The 14,807-nt window shown below is 38.6% G+C and overlaps 1 protein-coding gene across 1 annotated transcript in view; it reads right to left on the bottom strand.

Moving 5' to 3' along the window:
* The window catches only part of SLC39A10 (solute carrier family 39 member 10), a 71,475-nt gene continuing 56,668 nt past the window's right edge, over positions 1-14,807 (bottom strand). The window contains exons 5-10 of the mRNA XM_063430169.1: positions 13,612-13,800; positions 8,572-8,689; positions 7,617-7,961; positions 7,397-7,477; positions 1,568-1,758; positions 1-1,366 (exon numbers count right to left, since the gene is read on the bottom strand). Coding sequence (XP_063286239.1) covers positions 1,217-1,366; positions 1,568-1,758; positions 7,397-7,477; positions 7,617-7,961; positions 8,572-8,689; positions 13,612-13,800 — 1,074 coding nt within the window. The 3' untranslated portion in view covers positions 1-1,216. The remainder of the gene's footprint in view (positions 1,367-1,567; positions 1,759-7,396; positions 7,478-7,616; positions 7,962-8,571; positions 8,690-13,611; positions 13,801-14,807) is intronic.

A 14,807-nucleotide genomic window follows, 5' to 3' on the forward strand; every position in this document is an offset into this window, starting at 1 on the left:
TTTTAATATTGGGTGACCATCTGCAAGATCAAAATAAAAATATTTAGCTATTTGAAACAAGTTGACAGTTTGTTTTTTTCTCCAAATTTGGCTAACATTTTGTCTGAACACAACACATCTTATGCACCTCCATGTCAAAGAGTGATTCACAGATTAGAGGGAAATATTCTTGCCTTAAAAAATGTACAGCTCAGTCACCGCAATTTCTGTTGTTAAATGTTCAGATAGTCTTTTAAAGGATTTTTGGCAGAAGGCAATCAGGATTATTTGTATTGAGGACAGTAGCATATTTCTATACCATAATGAAAGGGAAATCTTGCAAACAATGAAATATTCATAAGCCACATGTGTAATTTATGGAATGTGCTAAAAACACATGACAATAACGGTTTCTGTAATGACCTCTACCTTTTGCCCAATAGCGGTTTCTGTAATATAGGAAGACAAAGCTGCCTTACAATTTGCTATGCCTCTGAATAAAACATTCTTTAATTACAAACAAAACGTACTCCTGTACATGTCAGTAACGGAAAAAGAATAGCATGTTTTCATGTGCTCACGGCCTTAGCTCCCAATTCAGGGCAAATATTATTCTACTATGTTATTAGTCTACTAGGTAGAAGATGTACCGGTATATGTAAACTAAAAAAAAAACCCTAAATAAAAATTAGAAGCATAGCAAATTTAAACAAACAAAAAAAAAGCCCACATAAAAACAATTTGAAATCAAATCTGTGAAGCCCTCTAACCCAGAACTATGAGCCTTCATAGATATAAAAGGTTCAGACTTGGTAACCAAGTAAACAAAGAAGTGGGTGACTTAGCCGTCATTTTGTTAGAGATGAATTTCATGTTAATATATTTTACACCTAGAATAGTTCTACAAGATTGACTCTTGCCATCATGTTCTGATTTGCCATGGAATAGTGCAATTTTGAATCCTGTGTATATTAGACACAGATTTATTAAACACTCGTATGTAGTGAGCCAAGATTTAACGTTTCACAAACACTGCCAAGTAAACAAACATCACAGTAATTACTTCATATTGATCCCACAGGTTGACTGTACCCAATGGCAGGTCGTTTACAAATGAATTTAGGAGGGATTTCTTTTGTTTGGAAATGATGCAAGCATGTTCTGTATCATTTGAATGATGTCCATACAAAGCAGGCAGGCAAAGACACCTTACACATGAACCACTGTGAGTACCGTGTCAAAACTGGATGTCAAACACAAGCTTATCTTCGTACAGCGCAATGACCAGCATTATGGCAAAGCCAAAGAGAAGTCCTAAATTCTGCAGAGTAAAGTGTCCTATAGGACAATGTTCACTTTCAGCATCACCGTGCAACATTTCTGGGAGCTAAGAAAACAAATGGACAAAATTAGATCATCCTATGAATGAGGGGGAAGGAAAAAACAAAACACACAACACACGGATATGCTTATTATACTAAACGTTAAGATGAAGACAACACAAAAATTGCACAACAGAGAGAGATAGGAATGAAAGACACACGCCACCTTTTATGAAGTAAAATCTATTATAGCTGCATAATCTTACCATGTCTACTAGAGCCACATACAGAAACATGCCAGCTGTAATGGCAAATATCCAAAGGGTGATATTATCGGCATATTGTCCAACTGCTATGCCAATCAGCATGCCTACATAGGCCATCATTGCAGAAAGGAGATTATACACTATTGCTTGATTTACCGTCATGCCAGCTTTGAGAAGTACTGCAAAATCACCTAGAGGAGCAAAAGATTTCATGAATCAACAAATACTGATTTTATTAACAAACAGTATTCAAACACAAATGGCACAAAAGGGAATGTCGCTTGTTTAGTGATTAGTGCAAATAGTCAAGTAACTTATGGATACAATTGCAAACAAAACACAGACAGAAAAGATGCAAATGATTAAAATATAAAGTATGATACCACAATCCAAACTAGAGGTCTCAAACCTGCAGATTGTAAACAACTTTGTGACTTGAGACATTGTAAGCTTGTGAAACTTACATCACTCATGGTCACAGACATCAGCCCAGGGAGGTTTTCACAGTTTACACGGAACACTAATGAGCTTTGTTAAGTGTTCCGCAGTTTTAACGTGAGGCTTAATGTCATGTGCACGCACAATGCATTACACTGAAAAAGTCCCAATTGCGTGGCCTTCAAAATTTACACATATAAAATGGCTTTATCGCTTTTTAATGCTCGGAGTTATTTAAACAACCAGTTATTGTGCAGGTATTTTGATTTGTATATGGAAGATAGTGGAGATGAACAAGGGGTGATTGGAAGGATTTCGGTTGCCGTAACTAGTTCGAACCGACAGTCTGTACTCAAATCACATGGCACCTTTTAATTCCAGTGGTATGAAGGCTGGTGGTACTTTTTAACAGAAAACCACAGAGCCAAGGCATAGCTACAGTAGTTGCACAAGAGGCATATGCATCCATACCCTCCTTCAATTTCCCACACAGTGAGCCCACAGTGAGCCTACTGCAACAGATCTGATATCAAAATTAAATGACATACTATTAAAGGAATGTACTAATGCTCTCAATTTGAGGCCAGCTGCCCAGCAAAGGAGAGTTTAACTTACATGAATCTGTCCCTCATGGGCACTGCCATTTTCTTCCAGTTCTGCTCCTGTGTGCCCTGACGTTAAGGCGAGAAAGTACAGATCTACAGATATCCTGATGCTTTTATAAGGGTAAGGGTCATATTTTATTTAGCGCTCCACTTCATGGATAGGTGGTGGAGTCTACCCCCAACACCTATTTGTAATTTATATAGAATTTTGGTGGGCGAGAGAGAGAACCACATCAGTGTAGTAGCAGCTGTGATACCGGTGTTTCCTGAATAATATTTAAAGCACCTTTCTGCACAGATCAATTTTCACTAAATATTAGTAAATTGTAGGGGGAAAAGTAATATGTCTAAACGGAGTTATACGAGAGAACATTCCTGCTTTGTTTTAACCAAAAACAACCTACAGGACTCCAAGTTCCATACAGTGTACATTCCGAACAATATGCATATACTCAGCCTTTTGAATAATTATAAACATCCTTCCATCCTTAAAATAAAGGTATTACTATAGTGATTACCCCTACAATATCCCCTATAAACCAAGGAAAAAAATACTGCAACCTAGGGTCCACCTAGCAATACCTTGGCACATCTACAAACATGTGTGCCTACACAAGCAACTAAAAGCTCAAAAAGGCTGCGGGGAACCCTGTACAACAAATGGCTACAGTCCTGCTAGACCTAATAAAAGCACACATTATCTCGGCTAACCACATTGCTTTGCCTACATACCAAAGAAAATAGTCCACACTAAAGAAAGAATCAAAATCATACTACTAAAATACTAGATAAGAGAAGTGCTACCCAAAGTAAAAAAAAAAAAAAAAAAATTACACAAAAAAGACAAGCCCTATGTGCGTTTTGGCATAAAGAATTAAAGAATATTTGAGTGTAGTTAAATGTAATCTTAAACAGAGTAGTTTGATACTTCGGCATAATCTATGTTAAAGGGAAGCACATTTTAATTAAAAGACTTACTGTTTATGCGGCACTCTTTCATCTAAAAGGCATTTCTTCTTGTATGCCCAATCTGAATATGCTGCAGGGGCTCAGACTAACTCTCTGCCCTGCCAATGCCAGTCACATACACAAAACTTATGTTTGCTAACTAACCAAACATGAGGGACTCTTCAATGTATCACAGCTAGAGGGACTTGTGTTCACCCAAAACCTGCAACATCATTGAGCAGATAGAAACTGATAACGTTTTGGACAATGAAAACAAACATGCATGTGAGCCAGATATCACAAATCACTTGATACTTGCTAGGCAGATTTGTGTACTTAAAGGACCACTCTAGGCACCCAGACCACTTCAGCTTAATGAAGTGGTCTGGGTGCCAGGTCCAGCTAGCTTTTACCCATTTTTTTTTATAAACATAGCAGTTTCAGAGAAACTGCTATGTTTATACTGAGGGTTAAGCCCGCCTCCAGAGCCTCTAGTGGCTGTCTCATTGACAGCTGCTAGAGGCGCTTGCGTGCTTCTCACTGTGAAAATCACAGTGAGAGCACGCAAGCGTCCATAGGAAAGCATTATGAATGCTTTCCTATGCGACCGGCTGAATGCGAGCGCGGCTCCTGCCGCGCATGCGCATTCAGCCGATGACGTCGCGAGGAAGAAGAGGAGGAGGAGGAAAGCTCCCCGCCCGGCGCTGGAGAAAGAGGTAAGTTTAACCCCTTCCTCCCCCCAGAGCCCGGCGGGAGTGGGTCCCTGAGGGTGGGGGCACCCTCAGGGCACTCTAGTGCCAGGAAAACGAGTATGTTTTCCTGGCACTAGAGTGGTCCTTTAAGAGCAACTGGCAGGTGGAAGAGTTTTTAAAGTTTAAAGCTCCCAAGCCAACACCTATATATTTTTTCTAATCAAATATCTGATCGCATTAGGAGTAGTTATATACCTACAATCTGCCCCTTGCTCAAACACCACCATGCGACACAGACGTACAGCCTCTGCTGTCAAATTTGTAATAGAGCGCAGAAGAACCTGGGAGAGGGTTCTTCTCTTTTCAGTATGCTTTCTCTATGCCGACTGCCAGATACAAAAGCTTATAACAATGACGAACCAGGAGCAGAGATCTGGCACCCAGCTGCAGTATAAAAAAAGTGTGGGTTTCTACAAATTACATTACATTTCTATAAATACATATTTGTTAAATGGAGGGATAAGTATTGATATTAAAAATACTGTGAGGTAGCAGGCCCACTTTCATTCTATTCTAACTTGTATGTTCTATAGCAAGTTCACTTTACGTGCGTGCGTGCGTGCTTTAAACACACTTTTAATGACTTGAAGAATGTTTATATTTGGTCTATTTTAAACAAAAATTGGAAAGACAGTTACCATCAGCGAGTTACCATGATTACCATTTCACACACAAAAAAAACCTTTTAGATAATTTAGTGGCAAATATACAGGGAGTGCAGAATTATTAGGCAAATGAGTATTTTGACCACATCATCCTCTTTATGCATGTTGTCTTACTCTAAGCTGTATAGGCTCGAAAGCCTACTACCAATTAAGCATATTAGGTGATGTGCATCTCTGTAATGAGAAGGGGTGTGGTCTAATGACATCAACACCCTATATCAGGTGTGCATAATTATTAGGCAACTTCCTTTCCTTTGGCAAAATGGGTCAAAAGAAGGACTTGACAGGCTCAGAAAAGTCAAAAATAGTGAGATATCTTGCAGAGGGATGCAGCACTCTTAAAATTGCAAAGCTTCTGAAGCGCGATCATCGAACAATCAAGCGTTTCATTCAAAATAGTCAACAGGGTCGCAAGAAGCGTGTGGAAACACCAAGGCGCAAAATAACTGCCCATGAACTGAGAAAAGTCAAGCGTGCAGCTGCCAAGATGCCACTTGCCACCAGTTTGGCCATATTTCAGAGCTGCAACATCACTGGAGTGCCCAAAAGCACAACGTGTGCAATACTCAGAGACATGGCCAAGGTAAGAAAGGCTAAAAGACGACCACCACTGAACAAGACACACAAGCTGAAACGTCAAGACTGGGCCAAGAAATATCTCAAGACTGATTTTTCTAAGGTTTTATGGACTGATGAAATGAGAGTGAGTCTTGATGGGCCAGATGGATGGGCCCGTGGCTGGATTGGTAAAGGGCAGAGAGCTCCAGTCCGACTCAGACGCCAGCAAGGTGGAGGTGGAGTACTGGTTTGGGCTGGTATCATCAAAGATGAGCTTGTGGGGCCTTTTCGGGTTGAGGATGGAGTAAAGCTCAACTGCCAGTCCTACTGCCAGTTTCTGGAAGACACCTTCTTCAAGCAGTGGTACAGGAAGAAGTCTGCATCCTTCAAGAAAAACATGATTTTCATGCAGGACAATGCTCCATCACACGCGTCCAAGTACTCCACAGCGTGGCTGGCAAGAAAGGGTATAAAAGAAGAAAATCTAATGACATGGCCTCCTTGTTCACCTGATCTGAACCCCATTGAGAACCTGTGGTCCATCATCAAATGTGAGATTTACAAGGAGGGAAAACAGTACACCTCTCTGAACAGTGTCTGGGAGGCTGTGGTTGCTTCTGCACGCAATGTTGATGGTGAACAGATCAAAACACTGACAGAATCCATGGATGGCAGGCTTTTGAGTGTCCTTGCAAAGAAAGGTGGCTATATTGGTCACTGATTTGTTTTTGTTTTGTTTTTGAATGTCAGAAATGTATATTTGTGAATGTTGAGATGTTATATTGGTTTCACTGGTAAAAATAAATAAATGAAATGGGTATATATTTGTTTTTTGTTAAGTTGCCTAATAATTATGCACAGTAATAGTCACCTGCACACACAGATATCCCCCTAAAATAGCTAAAACTAAAAACAAACTAAAAACTACTTCCAAAAATATTCAGCTTTGATATTAATGAGTTTTTTGGGTTCATTGAGAACATGGTTGTTGTTCAATAATAAAATTAATCCTCAAAAATACAACTTGCCTAATAATTCTACACTCCCTGTAGTTGAATGTATTTCTTAGCAAGATAGTCTTCATTATTATTATTATTATTATTATTAATATATCGCCAGCAAATTCCGCAGTGCTGTACAATGGGCTGACAAACAAACGTGTATTTGTAACCAGACTAGTTGGACACACATGCTAGAAGGAGTAGGGTATAGTGACACAAAAGGTAAGGGTAGGAGTAGAGAAGTAGGTTGCTAGGATTGCAAGGTCTTAAAGTTTTGTTTTGATGAAATTTGCAGGAAAGGAATCAGGGTGTGGGGAGAGAAAGCGGTTTGTGACTTAGGGATGTACAGAATGTTTGGGCCTATCCCATTGTGGCTCAAAATGTATAAAACCGGCCGAAAATTCAACCCCCCCCCCCCAGCAGATTTGCAGAATGTTTACCTCAAATCTGTCAAATTCATAAAAAAAAAAAAACTAGAAAAATGAGTTTAAGGAATAACCTTGTTTGAATTGTCTCTAATGTATTTTTCTCCCTGAAGACTCTCCATACTGGAACATTAGAATTTATTGACATCTTTGTTTCATAGGACTTTAACATGGATATCAACCACAGTTTTCAAATCAAAAAGGCTGGTAAATTAATAGCTCTGACTCCTAATCGCTACAATATTTGTCAACTTCTTTAAAGAAAAAAATGTTTTTAAACTTTACGGTTTTCACAATTTCACAGGCAGAAATGGATTCAGACATTAAAAAAAAACAAAAAAAAAACGACTAGATAATAAATAAATCCTGCATTAGGCTATATTTAGAAAAAATAACTGTGTGCTGCATTCAGAAAAACAAATGTGAATGTCACTTACCTAATTCATGGGGAAGCTCATGACAAAACACAGCAACGGATGTGCTAATTCCACCTGGCAAGCCAGTACTGAATGCGGCACCTGGAAATAAAGAGACCACAAATGTTACAAAAAACCCTCAAACTGGAATTTTTACTTTTAGCGTCTGGTCTTTAATTCAGTAGTTGTATTAGTTTGCAATTCCTTAAAAAAAGGTTTATTTTTTCTTAATTATTCCTACCTATTGCTAGTCCGTCGCTAAAATTGTGCATTCCATCACCCATGATCACCATCCATGCTATGCTGGCAATCCCAGTATCCTTCATATCTTTTCCAGAATGGCAGTGACCGTGTGAATGGTGCGAGTGTTTGCTGTGGTGGTGTTTTTTCGGTAGGTCTATTTTTTCGTGATTATGTTCACAATGTCCATCTAGACTATGATCGTCATCATAAGAGCCATCCTTGTTGGTATGTGGCATCTCTTCATCTGGGATAAAAGCCTTTGGAGACTGTGTGAGTCCCCCGACATATGTCATTTCAGTTTCATTGAGCCTTTGAACTTCAGATGCTACAGAATCGTCAACGCCTAAAATCACAAAAATATAAAAAGTATATATAAAAGTAAAGTTTTTTTTTTTTTTTTTTTTTTTTAAATGGGTGCAAAATAAGTAGTGCAAAAGAATTGCAACATCAAATGGAAAATATAGTGCCTGAAAAACGTTTTTTTTCTGGCACTACTATAGTGCTACCCTGCGTTGTGCGTGTCTCTCTCTCCCCCAAAAGTCACCCAACTACCCAGAAGTCCCTCTAGACAGCCACTAGAGATTAAGTTAACCCACATAGGTAACCATTGCAGTTTATTAGAAATTGCAATAATTACCTTTGCAGGGTTAAGGGACATGGGACAGTGCACCAAGACAACTTCAATGAGCTGAATTGTAGGAAGGAGATGATAATTAGGACATAGAAGGCCAAGAACAACTATGATTTCTCATCCAATCCTGGTGCGAGTACACCACATGTTTGTATGTTAATGCAGGAATAGACAGTGAGTGGGGATAAGAGAGACCAGGCTAGGCACATTGGAGTAGCCCTTTAATAGTTTCACAATCAAGTTTCTTCCCTAAAACCAGAATGGTTCCTGCTGAATGGACACATGAAGTACACAAGCTGAGTCACTTAAATAAAGTTCTCACCGGATATAGGTTTGAGCTGCAGCCATTCAGCATCTGACCTGCGGTTTAGCTTGTGATCAGATAATTTTCGGCCTACTGCTGATTCATCAATCTTTCTGTTCAGCCACTCTTGTTTCCCCTAATAGAAGGAAACAGGTTTACTTAAAAAACAGCAAGTTTACAGCATTGTCTACTGTCATGGTGTAGAGAAGGAGATGAACGAATCTCACAATAAAGACACAAAATACAACAGGATGTGTGCAATTATCACATATGTTTTCTCTGGCACTGGAAATTTTGGATATGCAATGAGCAGTCACTGCTGCACATTAGTCCGTTCACAACACCCTTATGTACCTACCAATATCATCATTGATCCTGTAGATGCATTTTCTCCCTGCCTTGTATAAAAAGGGTAACTCTCAGTGTTGTAGCATTTCAATTTAAAAAAAAAAAAAAAAAAAAGGCAGCTAAGCTGAACAACAGGTTTATTTTTCCCTATACAGTATGTATTGCAAATAGTATGAGGCTTATTATGGATTTTAATGCAATAAACAATATGATTTACATTTTGCAGTTTCCACATCTACTAGTGGCGGTCATCTAGTAATTTAAAAATAATAAGGAATATCTTATTAAAAAAAATATATATATATATATCTTCCTTGCATCTAGAAACATTGATATCCTGGGCAAATACCAGGTATGTAGATTTTGCTAATTAGACATCTAAATACAATATAATTGTTATTTTGCAAACTAGTGGATATTCATTTCCTAACAAAAATTTAAATAGATTCCCTCCACATAAAAACGTGTTATAAATATTTTTGGAAAAAATCTTTGTTACATTAAGTACAAGTACATTTAGATATGTATGACCTACTTTTGCCCTATTTGGCATTAGTGATTAGGTCCCTCTGTTATAACACTATAAAATAAACTTACTCTCTAGCACAGGGTGGAACTCCCCTTGTGGTTTCCCATGCCACATTCAATGTCACAGCCACCTTTTCACAGTCTAATCAAATGATTCTCATATAGAAGCATTTGATTGGACCGTTTTCCCCTTGAACGCTCTGAACGAATGAGAAGAGGGAGTGGGGGGTGGACATGGAGAGGGGAAACAAAAACATTTAACCCCTTAAGGACACATGACATGTGTGACATGGCATGATTCCCTTTTATTCCAGAAGTTTGGTCCTTAAGGGGTTAAAGGGACACTATAGTCACCAGAACAACTACAGCTTATTGAATTTGTCCTGGTGAGTAGAATCATTACCGTCAGGCTTTTTGCTGTAAACACGGTCCTTTCAGAGAAATTGCAGTGTTTACATTACAGCCTAGTGATAACTTCACTGGCCACTCCTCAGACGGCTGTTAGAGATCCTTCCTGGGTCATGGCTGCCTAAAATGCATCCAAACATTCAGTGTCTCCTCCCTCTGCATGCAGACACTGAACTTTCCTCAGATTCATTGATTCAATTCACTGTGATTGGATCAGGCTACCACTTCTGCTGATGTCAGCAGAATGTTTTTTTTTTGTTTTTGTTTTTTTTAAGGCAAACAGCATGCAGATTTACAGCTTCTGGCTTGAATACAGTAAGATTTTGCTATATTTATGGAGGCATGAGGGTTCCAGTGGGGCTAGATGGTGGTTTTAACACTATAGGGTCAGGAATACATGTTTGTGTTCCTGACCCTATAGTGATCCTTTAAAAAAATGGAGGAATGCACTATGTCCGTCACCAGCATGCAGCAAGGGCCAAACAACAAAATTTGTTTGCATAGAACTGAACAAATTCTGGGCAACCTAAGACATATGTGGCAATATACTTGTATTTATTTCAAGCAGAAGCGATTCACATACAACCTCCTACCGCTATGACCACTTCTAATAGCAAAAGTCACCATGGAAGTTGGAGTATACCCCTTTAATCCTCTTCACTTGGGATCATTAACATAGTAATCTGCTGTAAAAAGGAGAAAGTAAAACGTGACTTAAAATTAAACGGTCAAAGTTAACCTAGGTTGAATGGGGTGGGCCAGGGAGTGAAAAGGTTAATGTACAAATTTAACTACCTTTATGGATTTTTAAAATAGAAATATAGTAATGGACAAAAACTGTTGACCTTTGGGTTTAATGATCCTTCAGCTACTTTAAGAATTGGACAGCTGCAGTTAAAACCATGCATTAACACAATGAAATATGATAAGACAGGCATTCTTCACCTCTATTAACATCACTCTGGCATGACAGGCTCACAATAACATTATTAACTCATTTTATTTATTCTGCTACTTCATGTCGGAAACATATACCTTTCTGAATGCTCCTGCTATTATTTTCTATGCAGGTCGTGAAAGGGACACTACACTCACCAGAACCACTGTAGCTTAATTTAGTGGTTTTAGGGCAAACAGCCTGTAGGCTTAGCATTTTAAACACTGTCTATTCAGAGAAAAGGTTGTGTTTAAAATTGCTCTCTAGGTCCACCTCTCCTGGTTGTCCAAATAATGAGGTCAAGGTCCTGCAATCATTGATTTAATGAGGATCTAAGGCAGGGATGGGGAACCTTTGGTTCTCCACCTCCCATACAGCCACTATACTGGCAAAGCATCAAGAGAGATGTAGTCCACATCATCTGGAGGACCGAAGGTTCACCATTCCTGCTCTGAGGAGAAGATGCTGATTGGCGCATGCACACTAGCCTCCTAATACTTACCTATGGGGCAGCACTGAGGATTTCAGCCAGAGAGAGCAGGTGCAGGTAGGCCATTGCAATGGGGGAATTAAGGCAAGTAAATCCTACCTTTCTAATGCACATGCCGCTATAGTGTTCTTTAGGTTGTGCAGACTTTTTGTATAGTACGAGGGCATGACAGAAATAACCTCCAACCAACCCAAAGAAAATCCAAAACATCACATGTTTATTTGAAGTATATGTGAAATTAGTTTGTAGGACTACTAAGTGTACCCCCTTGCCACATCTACAATACTTTGCCCATATAAAATACTGGGTAATATCAGGTAGGATAAATGTGCACCAGGGTTCAAAATTTCACATCCTATACTACTAGATATGCTTAAATGTTACTTGTCACTACAAGCAGGAGGGTCCATGGCACACTCACAGTCAATTTCTACTCGCCTACAGCTAGTGGAAAGTTTAAATCCTGGCATAACTTAATTCTTATTAGTAGGATACAGTGACCAAGACATGGCATGGAGCACAGAGAGATTCCTGTCTGCAAGAAACTTATGATCAGTTTCATTCACCTTTTTGAAAACATTTTATTCCTTAGCTACAAAGCCACTGACCAAATAGATTTCTGAAGACTTCAGTCACAGATTCAGATTTGCTTCCTTGCAAATATGCTTACAAAATCCTGTTTGGTGTAAATGCGTGAGTTATTATAGAGCACGTCAATGTATGTACTACTGCACAGCTGCCTGCCTTAGTTATGGTACCGTAGTTCCCCGAAAATAAGACCTGGTCTTCTATTAATTTTGCTCCAAAAGACGCATTAGGGCTTGTCTTTATTTTTTCATGTACAACAATCTACATTTATTCAGCCCCACCATGTAGCTCTCTCCCTTAGCCCCCCCACCTGTATGTGGCTCTCTCCCCTCTACATGTGGCTCTATCCCCTAGTCCCCTCCATGTGTCTCACTCCACTAGCCCTCCCCCACACTCCATGTGTACCGGCCCTGAAACCAAGCTGGCTGCCCACAGTCGCAGGAGTTGTCAGGGCAACTGAGCCACCTGGAGTAATGGGACCAGTCGCAGGTGCGACCCCGGTAGGTACGCCACTGGGTCAAAATATTATTCCCTTGCAACAGAGGTACTTAATAGGTCCATCTGGCGTATGATCTGAACTCTGGCTTATTATAATATGAGCATCCTGAAAAATCATGCTAGGGCTTATTTTTCTGTTAGGATTTATTTTTGGCGAAATATGGTACTAAAGTATTTCCTAGTGCAGATATGCTCATAGAAAGAGCAAAAGTAAGCCTGCTGAAAACAAATCACTGGTATTTCCCCCCCAAAATCCTTTGGCCTGGATCTAGTGATTTGGTAGATTTCATTTTCCCTACTCTAATATTTTTTTTTTGTTTTAAAAAGTTTGTTTTATTGACTCAAAAATAGCGCAATATAAGTTATACTTTTGTCAGCGTGCCAGAACATGGATATGGATAACAAGCAGTACGAAAATAAACACATGCATAGATTGAAAACATGGCACTACATATAGTAAGGCTTAGCTTAGGTATGCCAACAAAAGGGGTACCAAGGACTTCTTAGCGCCATGCTGGTAATTTGTGTTAAACATAGCCCTTGCAGGCAGTGATAGGACGTAAACAGTATTACTGAGCATATGCATAAATTGGAAACAAGGAATTGTATGTCATGGTACAAGTAAGTCATACAATTCTACAGCATATATCATGTGCATGCATGTGTGGTTTAGCTCGGTAACATATCAAGAAACAGCGCCTAATGAGGCCTAGACAAGTAGAGTAGCTACATGGAGTAGGTTATTTGCACCTTGAGTATAACTTATCAAATTAACATAGCGTAGGAAAACAGTATACAGCAGCCACATAACAGCTACCCTACTCTTAGCTAGTAAATGGCAATATGGCATGTGTTAAGGCAGACATACTTGTCAAAAACGTGGTGCATTAGTCAGACTTTAACTTCAACTTCAATATAGAAAAGAAAAAAAAACTTTTAGCTGAAAATGAAAAATATGCAAACACACGATCCAGTGGTGATGAAAATACAAACCGGTATGGGGAATGAGGAAAGAAAAAAACAAACAAACAAACAAAAAATAAAATAACGAATATTTTAGGAAACAATAACACATAAAATTATAAGATAGCTATTATGCAAATATCTACTGGGACATCTTAACACATTTAGTTAGTGATAACATACTCTTAAAGCGTATGCAGCCAATTTGACAAAAGGTGGAACAATATTGAATCATGTTATAAATCGGGTGATAGTGCTGTGAACCGAAAGAACAGGACTGGATGAGCTGGAGGCATACCTTTCGGTCTTTGTAGTGTTTAAACATTCGTAGACAGTGTTCTACAATAAACAGAAGATAGATTCCTCCCAGAGCAACAAGTCCTTTCAGAATGCTGTCATACTGTTCCACAAAGGCCTTATTTTCAGCATGTCCATGATGCGGGTCATCATGACCACCATCATAACTGTGATCGTGCCCTCCTTGGGACTGGAAGGAAGACAAGAGAAAAAACAAAACATGTACTCAAATTGTGAAAGACATGATTTCTTTAAGGCAAGATGAAAATCATACTATCTTCCTCAAAATTGTCAAAACATATCTATATTACAGTTCATTTAGACTGGATTTATCAAACAAAACCATATAGTAAAGAGGGCTACAGAAACCAGCTGGGATCCAAGTATGAATATTTTATTATGCACAATATGCTTGAACAAAAACATTCTTACATGATGAACAAAACTATAATGTATCTTGGATAGCTTTTCTCTTTCATATACCTATCATCTGACATCTTATTACATTATTGATACCCCCAGTTTTACATGTACTTTACATGGCAAGAGCAGCATCTGTGAATGAGTGGGAGAATGGGTAAACTGTGAATTATGAGAGAGATATATTAAGAGGCATTGGAGGCACAGCCAGAAAAATAATTTCTCACCAATAGTGCTGCTGTAGAGTTTTAAACTGTATTGTTATGTGTGGACTTTTCCTAAATCTGTATTTTACATAAGAAGCAATAGCGTGTAACAGAAAAAGTTTTATAAGCAAAGATAAAGTAAAAATGCTAACATTTTAGTAGTTTTTCTGTTACATGACTTCACGTTTAAATACAGCAAAATAAGCAGTGTGTGTATGCCCAATGAATTGATCTCTAAATATTTTCTTATAATCTAGAATTCAGATCATGGTTGCATGATGCAGATGTGAGATTAGAGACAGCAATGTACTCTATAGTATAAGGTTGAAGAAAAAAAAAAAAAGGAAATTTACAGCAATACAGCTATAAATACTCTGTCAAAATACAAAATAAATGTAAAAATATACATATAAAAGTAATTTATCATCTCTTTAATACACCAACAGAACACAGAGTGTGTTAGTTTCTGTGACCATATCGTTCTAAATCAGAAATCATTGACCAAGGTCAACGGATGCGGTTCTGCTTAATCTCCTGTAACAGTATAAAATTGATGTTTATCGGCTACTTC

The sequence above is a fragment of the Pelobates fuscus genome, chromosome 8 (genome assembly GCF_036172605.1).
Source record: "Pelobates fuscus isolate aPelFus1 chromosome 8, aPelFus1.pri, whole genome shotgun sequence".
In the NCBI taxonomy this organism is placed as follows: domain Eukaryota; kingdom Metazoa; phylum Chordata; class Amphibia; order Anura; family Pelobatidae; genus Pelobates; species Pelobates fuscus.